General features: G+C 40.9%; 1 protein-coding gene across 1 annotated transcript in view; it reads left to right on the forward strand.

Moving 5' to 3' along the window:
- Positions 1-19,991, forward strand: part of DGKI (diacylglycerol kinase iota) — a 326,628-nt gene that overhangs the window by 217,047 nt on the left and 89,590 nt on the right. Inside the window, 2 exon segments of the mRNA XM_090043316.1 lie at positions 13,475-13,554; positions 15,974-16,018. Of these exon segments, the coding sequence (XP_089899442.1) occupies positions 13,475-13,554; positions 15,974-16,018 (125 nt within the window).

The following is a 19,991-nucleotide window of genomic DNA, read 5'->3' on the forward strand; positions in this document are numbered from 1 at the left end:
TGGTTATAGTGCATTTATTTAGTACTTGTATAATCAAGTACTAAATAAATGTGCAGTAACTGGAGTTACTTACTGTGCAGTAGCGCTGGCGAACACCTTTTTAGTGACACTACTGTGTAGTAGCCTAATAATACTGTACAGTAGTGTATTAGCACTCTTACCACTATTGTGCAGTTTTATCTGGATATTGCACAGTTAGAATCTCATGTAGACACACCCAATTTCTGTATGAATCTGGCCATTGGCTGGATTTGTCTTCATATGGTTCCCATCCTAAAAATAATATGTTGTGATTTGAATAGTTAAAATGGTTGCTGCTAGCTGATCAGGAGACCTCCCTTACTCCAATCTTTTACATGGCCAACCTCATAGATTCATAGACTGTTAGGGGCTGGAAAGGGACCTTGTAGATCGTCGGGTCCAGTCCCCCTGCACTAGGCATGAAAAGACAACTGGGGTCAGGTGACCCCAGCGAGGTGACTGGCCAGTCTTCTTTTGAAGATTTCTAGGGTAGGTGACTGTGCCACCACTGGAAGGAGCTTATTCCACAGTCTGGACACCATGACTATGAAGGAGTTTTAACAGAATAAAATTTTAACCTCCTAACAGAATTGAGAAGTTGGGAAAAGGTTGACAATTTTTTTCTCATCCGTATGATTTATTGGAACAAGTATGTAAACCTTGCTCAAAATGAGAGAGAGAAAAAGAGACCCAGCCACCTCAGATGAGTTCACTGGTCAGAGCACTCACCTGAGATATAGAAAATTTGGGTTGGAAAGAACCTCAGAAGGTCATTTAATACAACCACCTGCTCAAAGCAGGACCATGTCCATCTATATCATCCCAGCTAAGGCTTTGTCTAGCTGGGTCTTTAAAAATCTCCAGAGATTCCACGATCTCTCTAGGTAACCTGCTCTAGTGCTTTACTACCCTCCTTTTGAGAGACTGTTTCCTGATATCTAACCTAAACTTCCCTTGCTGCAACAGTTCCTTGTTCTGTTATCAGCCAGCCACCACTAAGAAAAGTTTAGCTCCATCTTCTTTGGAACCACCTTTTAGTTAATTGAAGGTTGCTATTAAATCCCCCTTCAGTCTTCTCTTTTCCAGACTAAATAAACCCAGTTCCTTCAACTGTTCCTTAGAAGTCACGTGACCTAGCCCATTAACCATTTTTATTGCCCTTCTCTGGACTCCCTCCAATTTGTTTATATCCTTTCTGTAGTGGGTGACCCAAAACTGGACACAGTAGTCCAGATTTGGCCTCACCAGTGCCTAATAGAGGGGAAGAATTACTTCTTTTGATCTGCTGGCAATGCTCCAACTAATGCAGCCCAGTATGCCATTGCCCTTCTTTGCAACAGGGGCACACTGTTGGCTCATATTCAGCTTCTTGTCCACTGTAACCCTCAGGTCTTTTTCTGCAGAGCTGCTGCTTAGCCAGTTGGTCCCCAACCTGTAGGTTTAAGTATTGGCTCTTGCTGGGTTCCCACTGAAATTTGAACCTGGGTTTGCCCATATTTGCAACCATAGAACATTGGTTATTTTGGGCTGGGGTTTCTCTCCGTTTCCCTCTTTCTGTTTTAGTTTCTTGTGAAGTATTTGAAATGTCGCAGTTTCAGTTTAATTCAAAATGGCAAAATTTTTTACATCTAAAATTTCAAATCTGAAATGGGAAAACTATTCTGTCTCATAAATAGTTTGATAATATAAAAATAATCAGAAAAAACATGAAAAAATGACAGTATTAATATCTAATGGACTATAAAAGACAATCATAGCCTGCCTTGAAGGTTATAAAACTTGTATCTTATTGGACCAAAAGTTAATTGCATCCTATTGGCATTTTTTACATTTAGCTTATAGAAGCTTGAGTGTTGGTGTAGTGGATCTAGGGATTTGCTTCACTCAAATAGTCTATTTTCTGAGAACACTTGTCCCCCAGGAAGTCTACATCAATCAGTGCTCAGTCACACACAGTACTCCATAGAGGATACCTCACAGTCCTGAGATCTCTTTTCAGGCCCCTAAGATTTTGCTGCTCCCTCAACACTGCAGTCCAGTCCTCCTTCTCTCCTGAGTGAGTTGCCTTGCATGGTTTCTCAGGGATGCTGACTCCAGCCTTGCAGCCCTGGGTCTCTTACCAGACCCTGGGAAATAGCCTGGCTCAATTCTGCTGCCACTAGCCTGCCTCCTCCCTCTGACACTGTCTGTCTGTCTTTGGTTCTTTCTTCCCCAGCTTCCTCTCTAGGAGCCTTTTAGCTTCCTGTGGGTCAGCTAATTATCCTCTACAACTGGTTCAGACCTCCTAGGCAGCCTGCAATCAGGGCCTGCAGCCTGCAGCTGGGCTGTAGCCCATGCCAGCCTGCAGAGTGCTACAGCCTGAGATGTACGGTCTGCTGTAATCTTCTTCCAGCCAGCCTGCTACAGTTGGTGAGAAGGCATCTAACTGATCTCAACTGCCAGGATGGTGCATGGGAAGGAAAGGGCTTTTTAAAGTGACTAGAAACCAAACTATGAGGGTGTTTCCGGAACCAACAACAATTTCCCTTAGTTCCCGACGATGTTTCTCTTACAAAAGTTCTATTCCAAAGGAATATCTTACATGATCTTTTAAGTTGTAGTGTTGTAGGTTCATCTGAGCACATGCATGTATATGTTTTTTTTACAGATGTGCAGTGTGGGCAGCCATTTTGTACCTTTGTACAAAACACCCCTGCTGTATTTTACCTGTAGTTTTATAGTACACAGCTTGAATGGGACTGAAGATAAGCTGATAGTCAATGCAGAGTTATCAATGTTGTGAAATATTTTTCTGGTTATTGTGTGACATCTTAGCTCAGCACACATTGCTTATGGAGGTTTGCAATCAGAAGAACAACAAACTGCATAGTTATACCAGAAGTGTGCACAACACAGGGTGTTGTAAGGAATGAAACTGAAACACAGCTGCTAAAACTAGTATTACTTAATTCCTGATGTGGGTTATTGGATATACCTTACATGGTTTTTGGTAAATGTTGGATCCTAGCTGGTACTATGACATGGGCAGATTAATGATTAGACTGCTTTGAAGGTGGAGGAAAGGCAACTTGTTCTTCAGAAGTGCATGAAAGTAGTTGTGGTATGGTAGTTTTTGCTGTCTGCTCCAGTCCTCCAGCAACTGAAATGAAACTGCAGTAATTAATAGGTAAATTATTGTGGTGCAGCTACACTCACTATGGGCTAAGAATGGACACATAAAATAACTACACTGGATTCTGTTGCAAAAGGGCAAGTTCTTACCTCCTCCTCCTTAAATTGGTATAATTGTTTCATCTTTTCACACAGTCTTCATCACTGAACACATTACACTACATTGTCATTAAAAGTTACTAGTCCAAAGAAAAAGAAAATGTGCTCACCTCCTTTTACCAACATGAAAAAATGCGTGGTGTATTTCTCACCTGTCAAAAGAAAAATATCACTCATTCTATGCAAGTGGATGGGTAAAACTTTCCAAGGCTGCTTTTAAAATATAAATATAGATAATACCTATCTTCCAGAAAAGTACAATACTTTCTCTTTGCTGCCAGATACAGAGACTGTTGTTATATTAAAGCTAAGCTGGAGAGACTAATTTTTTGAAAGACCCAATTCTCCATATCATGTCAGACCTCCAAAGTAGCCCTATGACTTTCAACAGCACGGATATCTAATGCTTTATTCTCATGATTCTTAGTCTATATATTTGTCCAGTGTTTAGCAGATTAAATATGCATGTTTTGGGTCCAAAATGCCTCCCTTACTGTCCTTAACTCCTGTTCCCTCCAATGGCTTAAAACTCCTACCTTTCCCTTATTGTCTCTTCTCCTTCCTTTTCCCCTCCCCCAAAAGTTATCCAAACTAGAAGCAAAAAAAAAGGCTTTCGGTTAATAATAACCCATTTTATTATCACTGCAGTGTTCCTGCAGGGAAGCTATTAAGATTTTTGCCTGTGACATATCTCCATAATAGAGATTTGAAAGCTCTGACATCAGAGTAATAATCTGGATCACCCTGACTCAGAGTAAATAAATTTCATTCTTCTTGTTTGCTTGAAATACTGATTTGATTCTATCAGCTGCTTCATCTAAAATTGAATTTTTTTTCCTCCTCTAACAACTCGTCATACAAACTGTTCAGTGAAGATTAATCTTCACTCTGTTGGAGGTAGACACCTCATTTTGAAAGCCTTCTGAACAATTAAAGGATGTCATTTTGTCCTCTGAAAGGCACAACCATTTTCACCTGATTCTTTTTCTGTTATGCTCTACTTTTTGTCTGAAAATTTTTTCCTTTTTTCCTCTACCTTCTTTTTTTCTCTTTCAGACTTTCTTCCACCTCTTCTCTGGTATTGTCACTGTGATGATAATTGATAATATGGGGAAAGCTCTTTATTCCTTCAGTAAGGAAGAATCCATACTTCCCAGCATATGAGGGTTCTGTTCTCTTGAGAATGGTGTCTGCTTATATCCATGTGTTTATAAGGTCTTTCCATAGCTTTAGTGCCGTCTCTCCCATTAACCCCCTTTTTACACCTACTAGTTGACATTCCAGTAACCTGCTTCTGATATTTTTGAGCGATGTGATGATTATACCTTGTTGGACAAGATCAAACTCAGTAGGTTAGCATGATGGGGACAGTTGAATTCTCTCTATATTCTTGAATATCTTCTGCATACTGTTTAACTTGCCTGCAGTTGCATCAGAATCTGATCCAGAGTGGTGTGGTGGAAGTGGCTGAATTAGTCATAAAGTGAATTTTTGCCACCTAATTGCTTATGGCATAAATATTTTTTAACTACTAAAGCCATTTTAGGTTTAAGACCATCATAATCTTTCTTTTCCCTTCTGTTGTGGATAGGAAAATCTTGTCACTGTGGGCATATACAAGGAAAATTTAAAGAAACAATCGGTCACTAGGCAATCTACAGCCTTTTCTGGTTCCCCACAGTATCACCATCTTAGATTTGCCACCATGGAAGCACAGACGTGGGTAAGGTCACTAGGGGTAGGAACTGTTCAGTGATTGTTATAGAATCTGTCATGTGTAATGCCCTAGCTGACTGTTCTCTTGTTTTAGGCATTGTAATCTTACGCCTAGATCAGAAAGCTCTATCAGGTCATTACAGAACAAATATGAACTGTGATTGTTCTCAGGTTTATAGCTTCAGTATATTTAAGCTGATTTTCATAGAGATGGCAAAAGGCAGATCCTTGACACTAAATTATGTTTACTTAATTTCAAGAAGCATGGGAGAGTGGCAACTTCTTAAAGACATAGGTGCAAGTATTTTTTGGCATCTGCTAAATGATGGCTTTTTCACTAGTCATGTTCCTAGAAATAGCTAAAATGCTTTGGCTCTCATTTTTCTCTAGCCTGATAGACAATGTCAACCTGGGCATTTAAAATTTGACAAAGCTATGTAAGCAGCTGAAAACAGGGTCTTATAACAGGAAGGGTCAAGCAGCCCTAACTGGAAGCCACTGCCACTATGTATAATAACTAGATTAGGGGGATTCTTTGCAGAGTAAGAGAAAGGGAACTTGGTACCATTTTAGCAAAGGGAAGGTTGGAATAGACTGTAAATTCCCATGGATGGGGAAGAATGCTTAGCAACTTTACATTTATAAAGTGCAAGAAGTAAGCAGGATGGATTTTCCATTTTTAGTGCAAGCAAATGTCGGGATAGTGAAAACAAAGTTCTCAAGTATCTGCCCTCAAGAGTGACTTCAGTCTGAGGCTGTCAACAAAGAAACATTATGATGGGTTTTTTACTCTGTGTTGTGGCTGGAATTGACTAAAGCTGCTGACTTATTTCACATAGACCTCTGAGCAGCAAATAAACATTGAGCCTGTGAGCTAAAGGCAAAAGGCTCTGTACCCTATGTCTAATATACTCAGCCATCCAGTTCCACCTTTCTTCCAAAATATGGATAGACAGTAAGTCTTCCCCTGCCCCTCTCCCTTTAATATAGTTACTCTTACAGCTATTTTCATGTTTAAAGCTTGAAACATTGTCTGGAAGGAGGCTCTTATGCTACATGATCCCAAAGATATGGCAGCCAAGATTCCAGCTGGGAGCTCTGGTCACCTGGGAGAAAATAGAAGGAGGCACCTCTCTGCATCAAGCTAGTACAGGATAGGTTGGAGGGAAGAACAGAGGAAGGTTGTGACCCATTGCCACCTGTCTGCCCCTTTTGAGGTGGCTAGAGCTCCTGGCAGTGATTTAACCTTTGACACTGTCTCTCACCCTGTTCTCATTAAGAAACTGGGGGGCTGTGGTATTGACACCCACACAGTCAATTGGGTCGCCAACTGGCTGGAGGGCTGCACCCGGAGAGTGGTGGTGGATGGGTCATTTTTGACCTGGAGGGATGTGGACAGTGGGGTCCCCCAGGGCCCGGTCCTCGGGCCCGCACTGTTCAACATCTTCATCAGTGACTTGGACAAGGGGGTAAAAAGCACCCTGCTCAAATTTGCTGATGACACTAAGATGTGGGGGATGTGGGCACGCTAGAAGGGAGCAATAGGCTGCAATCAGACCTAGACAGGTTACAGGGGTGGGCGGATGAGAATAGGATGGGATTCAACACCGACAAGTGCAAAGTGGTGCACCTGGGGAGGAACAACATACCTATAGGCTGGGGAACTCCCTTCTTGTCAGTACAGAGGTGGAAAAGGATCTTGGAGTCATCATTGACTCCAAGATGAACATGGGCTGGCCGTGTGGGGATGCAGTCAGTTAGGCCAACTGTACCTTGTCATGCATCCATAGATGCATCTCAAGCAGGTCCAAGGAGGCGATCCTCCCCCTCTATGCAGCACGGTCAGGCCGCAGCTGGAGTACTGCATCCAGCTCTGGGTGCCACACTTCACGAGGGATGTGGACAACATCGAGAGGGTCCAGAGGAGGGCCACTTGCATGATCAGGGGGCAGCAGGGCAGGCCCTACGGGGAGAGGCTACGGGACCTAAACCTGTCTAGCCTCCACAAGAGAAGGCTGAGGGGGGATCTAGTGGCCTGTTACAAACTAGTCAGAGGGGATCAGCAGGCACTGGAGTAGTCCCTGTTCCCCCAAGTACTACCAGGAGTAAATATGAATAACAGTAACAAGCTGGCAGAGGTTGGATTTAGGCTAGATATCAGGAGGCGCTACTTCATGGTCAGGGCGGCTAGGATCTGGAACCAACTTCCAAGCAAAGTGGTGCTGGCCCCTACCCTGGGGGTCTTTAAGAGGAGGTTGGATGAACGCCTTGCTGGGGTTGTTTGACCCCAGTACTCTTTCCTGCCATGGCAGGGGGTCGGACTAGATGATCTATTCAGGTCCCTTCCGACCCTAGAAACTATGAAACCTTACAGAATATTTGTGCTTAACCCATAAGGGCATAGTTGGGGCTCTTTTAGTACCTATCTTTTTATCTACCTGTAGAAGGCCAGTCAAAAACTACTTTGTAGTGGTTTTTTTAGCTGGCCTCGTGCAAGTAGATTCCATATTTGTATTTATAAATGTTTCCATTTTTATTCTGCAGATCAGAGGCCAGCAACCTTTTAGGGGCAGCAAACCATATTCATAAATGAATTAATGGGGTGGCTTTCCCCACTGCTGATTGCCCCTGCTGCATTTGCAATTGATGTTTTGCTTTTGCATGCCAGATAAAATCACTTGTTGGGGCCAGATTCAGCTCACAGGCTGTAGGTGATTTCTTTTTCAGATGCACTCAGTTTTAACCATGTGCCCTGAAAACTCAGTCTGGTATGTGAAAAATTGTCCTTTCTGTGTCTTGCTTCCTAACCAATAATAAGGTTTTTATAGGTAGAAATTCCTCAGTGATGTCAGTTTGTCAATGATATCTAAGTCAGGAAGACTAAGCTCTTTCCCATATTGAGCTAATATGGGAAATGCTGATGCTGATAGCAGTAAGGGAAAAAATGTTATTCTTGTTAGTAAAATAAGCAGAAATGATCTGTGGAGGCAGTCAGGTATGGATGTGTCATTTATATGTACTCAGTGTGTGGACCACAACCACACTTTAACAGCTGATCCCTTTAATAAAAATGTTTTGTATTTTACAATCCCGGCTCAGGATTCAAGGGAATTTACTGTGATGACTTGGCCCTTCAGGTTTCTAATGTCTGTGGAAACCCCTCAGGAAAATTACATCTTTTGAACATCCTCAGCACATAAGATCCTTTATTCACTGCATTAAACATTTACAGCCAAACACATAACATAATCTCTGTAATTCCTTGAGGTAGGTAGGAAGTGGAATACTTTTGAGGACTTCACACCTACCTTAATAGTCTATCTTGAAGCTGTTTTGTTCAGGATTTTAGTGGGCTAATTGGGTTGTTTGGATCACAAATTGAATCCCTTAGCAACAACAAATGGGAAAGTTAATTTAATTTTATCTTTTCTTGGTGGTAATGTGCAAGGGTTTTAGTCCTTTCCATTTGTATCCTTGGCAATATTAAACATTTCACTAGCTTTAGGGATTCAACATAATGGATGGTTGGTAGGTGGGAGTGTCCTCATTTATTTGTAAATCCCATATCTAATTGTATGCAGACTTTGGAAATCACTGATAACTGTAGCAGCTAGCTTTCAAGGTATATTTGCATTATACAGTCTTGTGCATGGCAGCAGCCAGACTGATGTGGCCTCCATCCACCCTCGTGCTAAAACTTGATTTAAATTTGTATGATTATGAGCAAAGAGATTTATCAGAAATAGTCTGGGATATAGAATATTGGCGATCCTTAGTCTGCCTGTCTTATTTACTTAATCTATGTACTTTTCCTATGTTTTTGTAATATTCTTGTTTTTTCTGCGGCCACAGTGCATTCCCAGTATAGGATTGTCAGTGAGTTGGTATAGAAGCTCTGTTCTGCCATGCCTACACTGGCCTATATCATTGCCCAAGCTAGATAGGCCAGCAAATCTAATTCTGATTGGCACAAGGGCCATGAGGATCAGGGATCTGGAAGCCAGTTTCTTAATTCTTCCCCTTCCCCCCTCCACCTCATTCTCTCTTCTGCACTGAGTGGAATTTAGGCATAGATGCCACCTATATAATTTTGGTGGCATCAAAAAAAAAAGAACCACCTGTGGGGTGATGCAGTTTAGACTAATCAAACTGTGCACTAGGCACATGGGTACAGCTGGATAGTTTTTGTGGTGTCTGTGGCTGACACCTTTCCTAAGTGACCTCTGTCCTGTACTGAGCATGACTCGTAACTGTACAGTAGCTGTAATCAGCAAAGAATGGAGAAGGGCCAGATGCCCAAATGATAGACCACAGAGAACCAGATTACCAGATCAAACCTAAGCTAAATACAGTTAGGGAGGATCAAAGACTTGGAAGAACTAGTCCAGAGCCAAGCTACCTTACTACAAGGGATAATACAAACCTGTTACAGCAATCAAATGCAGGGTGGAGACCATCCAGAGCATGCTGCCTGGCTTACAGCTCTACTCTAATATGCCTGAATGTCAGTCTCCCCTTCTCTATATCCAGTTTGCTTCACCAAAAGGTGTCTTGATGGGGTCATTCAGTACTGACAGACATTGGACCTGTATATTTCCTGTGAGGGAAGTTGATAGAAAATGACTGGGCTGGGGGGAAGGTGAAGTTTAGAAAAGTTTTAATTTGTCATGGTTGGTGAACAGTTCTAAGCTGCCCTAGTTATGACATCAGTTGTCACTCATGTGAGCTGTTCTAATGGTCTTTTCACTTTATAATATTTAGGATATCTGTGCTTGTTTTAATTTCCCTTCAAAGGATCTTTCTGCCAGTCTTCTATTACTAATTTTATCCATTGCTTTTAGCAAAATTCTAAACTACAGTGTTTTTTCCTCCTTTGCTCCAGTTCATCCATCTGTAAAATTGGTACAGAGTGGCCATTAATTACCAAATGGTACAAATTAATGTTTTCAGAGATGGTCTATGCAGGTTCTTCCTGGAAAGTTTGAGGCCTTTTTTACTCTTGAATAAGATTATACACCCAATGGGTTGTATATATATTGAGTTAATACCTTCAGTTGATTCACTTTAAACTTCCTGAGTCATCATGTAGATGTGGGCTCAGATATCGCAGGCAATATTTAGAACAGGTAATAACTACAGCACTACTTCTCAGAACTGGCTAGTAAACATTTTCATTAATGGCATCTGCTGCACCAACCAGTGGCAAAACATTTTGACATTCTTGCATGCAAGTTGCTGTATACACTTATTCCTACCTGTATTTAAAGCAATTACAATTCTGATGATTGGTTACTTTAGCATAGGATCCATACACCAGTCTGGTATAAGTATTGCTCTCATCCTTGCAACTAGGTAAACTAGAATTTTTGTAAAATTCTTTTATTAATATTCTGTGAAAATGGATATACGGGACATAATGTGTGTTCTTTCTGCAGTTTGAAAAGCACAGTATGCTCTTCCTTAATGCAAATGCTCCTTTTTTGGGAATGTCATAGTTAAATTATCTGTTGCCTACTAACTTTTTCATCTCTGATGGATCTGTGGACTTACGTAAAATTCCATATGTTTGCAAGTTCCTCCCTGCACAGTTATCAGGAGCTGTGATAGATAATGACGTCAATCTTTTGTTACCTGCATTGCTTCAGTAAGTCAAGCTATTGGTCCCTGTGAGCGGGTTACCTAGCCTTCTGGCTTCTGCAGGTGGGCTTTTGCTTCATGCAGAGCTGCTCAGACAGTCCTGTCAAGTAGTTCCATCTTTAGGCAACAAACAATCCAACAAATGAACAAGCAAAACAAAAAGCCCTTTTCCCGTCTCCTACACATTTGACAAGGAGCCCTTTGGCTCTGGTCCTAGCGTGGCTCCTTTCTTATAGCAAGGGAAGTTATGGCCACAGCTTCCTCCTTCCTCTCTTGCTTACCCTTTTAGGAGCTTTTTAAAGTTCCTAGCAAGATACTCCCTGTCTCTCCAAATGCTCTGCTGGGTTCTCTCAATAAGGCTGACTGCTTCCTCTTAAAGAAACAGACCACCCTGTTACAGTCCCCTTTAGACACATAGTTTTCTTAGTCAAGAGAATAGTTGCATAGACAAAAAATAAAAAATATGGTAAAATTGTATGGATCACTGATATACACAACTGCCCAGCTGCTGTTGGACTCAGCATTGTCTTTTGTGGTTTGCTGGTTATGCTGTAAAAGGTTACAGGCTATCATTTTAGCAGGTCTGCATAGTGGGATCTACAGACCTGAAACTGGGTTGCCATTAAATACATTTAAGTGCTTGCAGGTCTCCAATAATTGTGGATTAAACTAAATTAGTCTGTATCTAGAGCACTTGAACAAATAAAATGCACCTAACCTTCAGCACAGTTATAGGCTGTCCTCACCAGCTCTTCTTTATAGTGTCTAATGAAGTAGATTGTTATCTACATACAATTGTGCATTTTTGAACAAATTAGTTTCTAAGGCTGCTGCCATGCCTTACATATATTGCACAATTAACTGGTTAATTGCGCAATATATTCAGACTGGCCACACATGCAAAGTAATTACCATGCCATAAAATGTCCATCCAGCTATAAGAAGAGCCAACCAGCTACGTAGTTAGTGCTTGAAAGTGTGTGACAGCTTTATCACTGGTTTCCATTCAGCTTTAGTTTGAACTTATGGCAGGGCCCTAAGGTGCTACCCTCGCCTGCCTTCAGCTCTTCTTTGTAATGAAAGGTCTCAGGCATCAGAATTTGAAAACATGCTTTATGGCATTATTCTAGAAAGGATAAATAATTTTCTCTGTCTTCTCTGTTGGTCTTGTCTGTTTTTCTCCCATCTCTCCTTTTTTTCTTTTCTCAGTCACCCTCTCTCTTCCTGGCTTCGAGAGACCATCCAACCTTTCTTCCTAGGCTTCTAAACATAATAAAATGTTATTATGAATATGGTGTTAATACCACTGTTGCTTACTGGGTTGGCTGCTAGGGCCACTGCAGGGCTTGATTACTGAAGAAGTCCTCCTGCCTTATCTGAAACCATTACATTTCTCTAAACTTCTTCATTCTTCTAGCCTCTGTGGGTCAGGGGAACCATAAAGACATTCCTTCTCTCCCCCACCCCCTTCCTTCTTGTTCTCTTGTCATTACCTGTCCCTTCACTTATCAGAATGAAGAACTTCTCAATAGGCAAACATCCCAGGGGCCCTTTTAACCAAATCATTTTGAATTACAAGAGCAGTTGCAGCACAGTTAGTCTTTCTATTTATCTTGGCACTGTCAGTAATTTTACACAGCTCCTCATTGTCCAGTTAACTAGCTTGTTTCTGGAGATAATGGGTCTTATCCTTTCCTGGAATATTTCTTGTGACTATATTAATCTCTTTCCTGCTGCTTCCTAGCTGGGTCTTTAGTTACTTTTATGCTATTAGGTTAAGGTCTTTCCAAGAAGGGAGAAGACTTTGAAATGGCTCTGTTTTCCAGAATTCAGGCTACACAGGTCTTGCTGCTTCTGCCTGTTTAATGAGATCTTATTAAAGTAAGATCAACCACCCTTCACAGTATCCTTCCATTGTAAGGGTCTAGGAACAAAAGGTTGTAGAGTCTGAAATGTTCTTCTGCTGTTAAAAGTAGTGCCTCCTGAAAAGCAGTTCAGGGAAAACATTTTTTAGGTTCTTTCTCTTTTTTGCTTATTCAAGAAAAAGTGAGAATTGATTATTTTGGTGGAAACTTCTGTTTATGGAAAAGATTTCTTTGTAAGAAAAGTTTTGACAGAGTATTTTATTCCAGCTCTGGTTATAATTTGGTGGAAGGTGGCCTGTGAATGCTTAATATCAATTTTGGAAGAATGTAGTCAAGCCCGGTTGCTTGTGTTTATGTGACTGTTTCCTCCAATATTGTTTCAGTTGTAATTGTCCTAAATTAGCTTAATATAGAACTATAAAATCCATATCAGTGGTAGCCTTCCGTTAATAAACAAGTATGTTCAGGCTAGTGATCACCTATGACTTGTTATTGATGTACCTAACTCCAAAACAGATCTACCATTAAAAAATAAGCAAACAAGCAACAACAACAAACACAACTAATGGAAGAAAAATTAGGTTATAAAGTAGATGGTCCTTAAGATTCTCAGATCTTTTATTTTTCATTAACTTGAAATTGTTTAAAAACTGCCATAACAGTACTTTAAAAAAGAAACATCACTTCTTTATTGAAATGCATTAGAAAAATACCATCAAGATTTTTTTGTTGAGGTACTATTCTTTGGTTGTGTTAATGTAATTGATGGTGATGAAAGACAAAGAAGAGTATAAAGTAGAAGAGCCATATTAGCTTCTTAAGTATTAGCAGCATGCTAAGCACAGACAAGTTGAAAAATACAAAAGTGCAAAATTGACAGCAAAACACCTATAAAAAAACAAAACGAGAAAAGAATGACAGAGAGTTGTAGATTTCTTTAAAGTTTAATTTTTTTGACCCTGCAGCCATTCCTCTGGGAATTGTAGTTGTACGAGGAGATTGTGACTTGGAGACTTGTCGTATGTATATTGACCGTCTGCAAGAGGTGAGTTGTGGCTTATTTTGATTTTTATTCATTGACTTGCATCATACCTTTTTGAAGCTTAGATGATTACTAGCTACAACCACAGCATATAAGGAGTGCCTACTGCTGAAGCAAAATAATCTTAAGGCCCTTAATCATTTTAAGGCCTTTAAGTAAGGGTATCCAGCACTATCCAACATTTTTAGGGTAGAAAATGAAAAGGAGTGCTGGATCAAAAGCAATATAAAAAAACTGGTATATGTGAACTGTGTTTATCAATACTGAAATTTGCTTAGGAGAGCAGGACTTCACAGGAATTGTTTCAAAATAGTGTTGGTTTCTAATTCAAATAAATGATTAGGAAAACCTAGGTTGTTCATGTAAGGATAAATATCACGATGTTAGAACAGAATTGGTTATGCAGCAGAGATGATAATAATATTAACATGCAAGTTGCTCTGTCAACAGCATCTGTGATAAACTGGTGACAATTCCAAATATGAACTAGGTGCTTCCAGAAGGTTGAGCTGATTCTGAGTGACTATTTGGGCAGTTAAAGAAGTGCTTTATTTCCTCTCTTGACAAATTGTCTCCTAAGAATTTAGGAGGCATGACGGTCTGGAGGATAGAGTATCCAAAGTTCCAGTGAGCAACACTTACAATAATATAAACTGCCCGAACGCTGTGGAGCTAGTTGGCAGAAGGGTATGGGGAAGAAAGGTATGGGTAAAGAGAAGCCTGGTCAGGTGGGAAGTAAAAGCAGCACAGCCCTAGGTCTGTGGAGAGTGGCTGGGTTTTCCCAACCCGGGGGATGTGCTGGGAATGGCTACAAGTGTTGATTATGCTGGGTTAACCCCATTGCCAGTGTAAAGTTAGTTCTCATCTGACAAGAGCTACCTTTATGTCAGGTGTGTCATTTTTCGGACAACTTAAGCCCTGTGAAAACTTGGCAGACAAGGTTCTTCGGGTAAATCTGATATCTCTTATCAGACCAACTCAAATAGTTGGAAAACAAATCTTTTATGCAAGCTTTCGGGTACAAACACTGTCAAAACTTGCACATTCAGGCATTTAGGTTACATTTAGGGCAATTTAAATGTAAAGCTTCTGCATACTATGGTTGTGCAAAGCGTCGGGTGCTGATTCAATTTGGAGGAGATTCGGCCCGATTCGCCAGCCGAATCTCTGAATCTGAATTGAATCAGAGGACCAATTAAAAGGTCTGAATCGATTCGGAAAATATGTGGGGACTTCAGTGATTTGGGCGGTGCCCGCCAACTACAGCAGGGAGCTGGACCCAGACTGTGAGCTGAGAAGTACGGGGTGGGGGGAAGAGGGGCTGGAGGGGGGGAGGGGACCACAGGGGGACCCCTGCCAGGCCCCATCTCCTGCCTGCCCCCAGCCCACGAGGCTGCCCTGTCCACCCCAGCTCCCGGTCCTTTAAAAAAAATAAGCCCCCATTCACTGGGTGTTGCCAGGCAGGGGGGGCAATCCCTGCTGACCTCCACTGCCCCATGCTGAATGACGGGCTCTGGCACAAGCCTTCCAACCCCCGCCTGCTATTCCAGCCCCTGCATGGCTGCTCTGCCTACCTTAGCTCTGGCCCTTTAAGAAAAAAAACAACTCCCCCACCCCTTCTGCTTGACTCACAGGCTCCTGAATCAGCCTTGGGGTTTTTGGGGGCTCATGGAAGAGCCCCCCATGCAGCGCAGGGCAGGGGAGCCATATTAACACAGTAGTATTGCTGTCTGGGCAAGCCTCACAAGGAGATGTAGGTGGCCTTGGGTCCTCTTATTCTTGTCCATGATGGTATTAGGGCAAGTGACATCTTCTGCTTTTTGGTAGGTCACACTTTCGGCCTAGGCCATTTGACAGATTCCTATTAAAATGAAAGAGCCTCCAAAAATGCGTTAGGCTCTGCATCTTTTTTGAGATTGTGTTGTTTTAAACCTGGGAGAATTCACTGTGAATAATTTGTAACTTCCTTTCCTCAGTATTGAAAAGCATTTGCAAAAGACTATCTGCTAATAATTTTTAGGCTTTAATTTGTTTCCATGTAGTTCTTGATTATTCTCAATTCAGACTGGTTTGGGTCATGTGTGTCATGGTCCCCTTTTGGGGTAAATATATGATAGTTCATATAATTTCTTACAATCAGATTTCTGGGCTAGGTGTTTCTAAATTAAAATGTGCTTTCCAGTGTTCTTCAGTACTCAATTAATATTCTATGAATAAAATGAGTGCTGGTGCCAATACTTTTTTTTTTAATAGAATACTGGTCAGAAGTGAGCGCAGAAGGAATGCAAACATAATCACAACTTATACTTAAAATGCAAATTAGTATTTTTAAAATTGTTTGTGGTATCTACTCAGTTCTTAATTAGTATAAGTTTCTTTTATGGCCTAATTGTCATTTCCATTTCTTTTATTCTCTTATTAGGACCTACAGTCAGTATCTTCTACTACGCAGAGAGTTCATTACCAGGTAAAATATGGATAAGACCTCCATCTCATCTACGTCCCACTTTTCATTTGTATAGGAGGAGACTCAGCAGGAGGTTGAATCATATTTGTATACGTTTTCTGCATTTGAAACTAAACAGTAGACAAAGGGTAGATCTTATATTAGCTTTACTGATCGTTCTAAACATTGAGTGTTCCTTCTTCTCTCATTAGGGCAGACCCATAGGATTGCCTATGGAACCTTCTTCAAATTATTTTGATATCGCATGGCAGCATGATGTAAATAGTATTTATAGCATCACTGCACTTTTTCTCAATGGGTGCAGACAGAAGTACAGCTCCATGCTGTGAATGAGAATGCTTTGTAGGAAGTATTCACTCTTGGTTCCAAGGAGGAGGGGAATCTAGCAGTAGGCTGGGAGCCTGCAGTCAGTTTCTTCTAGCAACGCTCCCTCCTCTTTCCCAGCCAGTTCCTGTTTCAGAACGGGATGGGGGGAACGGGAGCATAAGGAGCTCATTCAAGAGGTTTCCCAGCCAGTACTGGAGGGTAGGGTGGGTGAATTGGAGCCTCCCCTCACCTCAGGGCGCTCCAATACACCCATCTGGCTGGGACTGAAAAAACCCAGACTGAACTCCCTCTGCTTCCCTTTCCCCCCTCCCATTGTGAAAACAGCAACAGGCTGGGAGACAGGCAGATGCAAGCTATAGAAGATGCTCTGTTTTGAAAAGTCTTCATCTGACCCCTCATCTCAGGGTTCGGATTTGCATCTGACTGGCCATTTTTGAAGCAGCTGTGCACTTGTGTTTGGTTATGGCTATAGACCACTTCCTGTGGTCAGATTGGGCAAAAATTGTCACTTCTGGCTGAACCCAAAGTAGTTTGAAGAGTTTGTTCTGTGGGATACATGGCAAAAAACTGAATAGATACTTTCACTTTTTTCTGAGAAATGGAATAATACAACATATCTTGTAATTGGGAATTGAAACAATGCAATCTATTAGTTACAAAGAAAGCCTCCAGCAACTATGGAATGCAGATTAGAATAAGTACGTAAACCATCTTTAAATTAACATCTGGGGATGCAGGTTTTTTTAGGTGGGTTGTTTATACTGGGTGAACAAATGTCTTTTGCATATACAACCAAACACCAGGAGACCTACTTCTCAACTGCATTCACAGTTTCGATGTCCGTTTGAAAATTAGGTCTGCAGTATGCATTTCTTAACTATATTACCTTGTTCATGGCTCAGGATATTTGATTTGTTTTTTCATTAGGAAATTAGGAAATGTTTATATTGGTATCCATTGTATTACTTTTAAATTTGATGCAGGGTTCTTTATAGAAAATGCCTCTAGATTACTCACTTGCCATTAAGTTTATTGACTCCTAAATTAGTCATTGGCAATGGAGACTGGTATAGTTGCAATCGCGTGCGCGCACACACACACACACACACACACTTTTGACAATATTTAAGCAATATGTATGTTGGTTTTCCTTTTCCCTTTCCACTTTGAACAACTGACTGTTGACATTTCTATCAGTTGTCTTCCAGGCTTTGTGGCAATATTAGTGCTTAGTGAATTGGCCAGTAAAATAGGGAGTTTTAATTCAGCTTTATTATAAAACAGGAAAGAAAAAATATGCTTAAGCAACATACAACACACTGCGAGCATCATATTAATTTGGCTTTGACTGTTACCAACTGACCAGGTGCCATTTACAACTGAATTAATTGACATGGGGCAGTCTCTGTTGTAACATTAGAGTCATGGTACACCACACCTATAGAATAGTGCTAACTGCTCTGCTCCTGCACCCCTATTTAAAAAAAAAAAAAGTACTTAACCAGAATAAACCAAAATGGCTTCTTCACACAAAGGTAACTGATGGAGAGAAAATGCTGTACTTTGTGGATATGGATGTGGAAAGGCAAAATAGAGGACTCAAATGTGAAGTATCAGCAACTATTCCCACCCCCATTTCTTTCCCATGTAGTTTGCAGTTTATAAATGAATTGCTTAACTGTCTCGGTGAGTACGAGTCAGCATGACACTTCTAACACTCTATCAATACTTTATGATATTTTATTTTGAATGCACTACCTCTGTGTTTTGTTTTCTCTATTTGTTTACTCACAATATCTTCAAATGATTATATACTCTCTATGGGTTCTTGTTACAAATTCTCTTGCTTGGTTAATTTGTGGAGGTTGGAGGGTGTTACATATTTTGTTGACAACCCAGTATAAATTATGGAAAGGGAGAGAAACCAGAATAGTAGCAAGAGTGAAGTGCTTCATTTGATAGAATCATCTTCAGATCACACTAATAAGATGTCGGAGGTACTTTTGGATCCTATAAACAGTTGTATTCCTCTCCTGGGTTTTCTGTACTGTCTGAAACGGGGAGAGTCAGCAGGAATGATATCAATGAGGCCAGCTTCAAATTTAAAAAATGATGCTATATTTCTTCTTCTTTTTTGTAGTGTTTTCTCCTCAAACATGACTAATGCACATCAATTCATTCTTATGTGAATGATACCTGTCCAGTCTGCTTTAGTTACTGACTTGGTCTGTGTCCAGTGAAGTCACGGAGGAAGCCCATATAATTTATACTTTGAGTTTGTGCTTAGCAATGTTGTTTCTTCCACTGCATCTTCTGGCAGGTCCTTTCCCCATGTCTGCTGTCATTCCTTCTTCCTCTGATATAACCATAGCCTAGGAAACTTTCTTTTTTTCCTCTTCTGCTTCTTTTATCACATCCTTTACCCCCACCCCATCCTCAAATTGCAGGGTATATAATGTAAATAATTGTATGTTTGCATAAGCACACACATGTGCACAGTCATTCACATGCGCGCGCGCGCGCACACACACACACACACACACACACACACGCTTCTGTAGGCTATAGTTTTCCCTCAACCAGTTCTTGACTCACCCACAGCACACAGACTTACATATAGATAAGACCTATCAACTAAGCAAGGTCTTGATCCTGTCTGTGGAAATGGAAATACATTTCGACTCTCATTTCCAGTTTTAAACATTTGGGAGGAACTTAAAAAGATGAGGGCTGATGCAGGGAGGGGAGGGGATCTCACATTCTATTGAATTTGCCTAGTTCTGCAATTTCAAACCTGATTCTCTGACCACTAAGTGAGCCCATTAACCATAACATAAGCAGACAGTACTGTGGGATTTTCCACTGTCCTATTCCTTATGTCTCTTCAAGGACTTAGGCATAATGTTGCATGCAGACACAGGGCAGTGGATGCAAGGAAGCAACTCTGTAGTACCCAGAGACAAATCAAGGAAAGGACAGGTAAACCTTAGCAATAAATGAATGTAGGCTTTATAGCTCAACCAAAATATGTGTAAGTTTCGAAATGGAGAGGTAATTTTATTTTGGGGGGTGGAGGATTGGTAGTGACTTTATGTCAGAAAACTAGCTAAAACTGCACAGCCAACTCAGATAAGGGACCCTAGCAAACTGGCAAGTCTCCAGGTATGCTGAGGCATTGTGTAAGGTATCTGGAGCAGCCTTTGCTTTTCCATCCTGTATGGTCAGGAAGGGAAACCAATGATAGATGGCTAGAAACAAGCCCAGAGGCAGAGTTAATAAGATGAATCCTGCAAAACCTGGCACGATACCAAGGAAGTTGCTAACAACTTGGAGCAGCCTCATGCTAGGCTGATACATATCCACCTGGCTGGGAAATGAACTATGCAGTCCATCAAAACACTAAATAATAATAATAAATAGTAACAGATGATTGCAAAACTAGACGGTGCAGGTATTCTGCTGACTAGGAATACCAGAGAAGCCAAGAATAGGCATGCGTGTATACTGGTATAATCTCATTTGGTCTCAAATAATTGTGAAGATATCTGATATCATTAGATAAGTGGATGAGCAACACAATACATATTAACATCGGATCCAGAACACAGTTTCTGATCAATTGAAATTTTCATTTACTTGGTACCTG

This window comes from Crocodylus siamensis, chromosome 4 (assembly GCF_052110815.1).
Source record: "Crocodylus siamensis isolate JL-2025a chromosome 4, ASM5211081v1, whole genome shotgun sequence".
In the NCBI taxonomy this organism is placed as follows: Eukaryota; Metazoa; Chordata; order Crocodylia; family Crocodylidae; genus Crocodylus; species Crocodylus siamensis.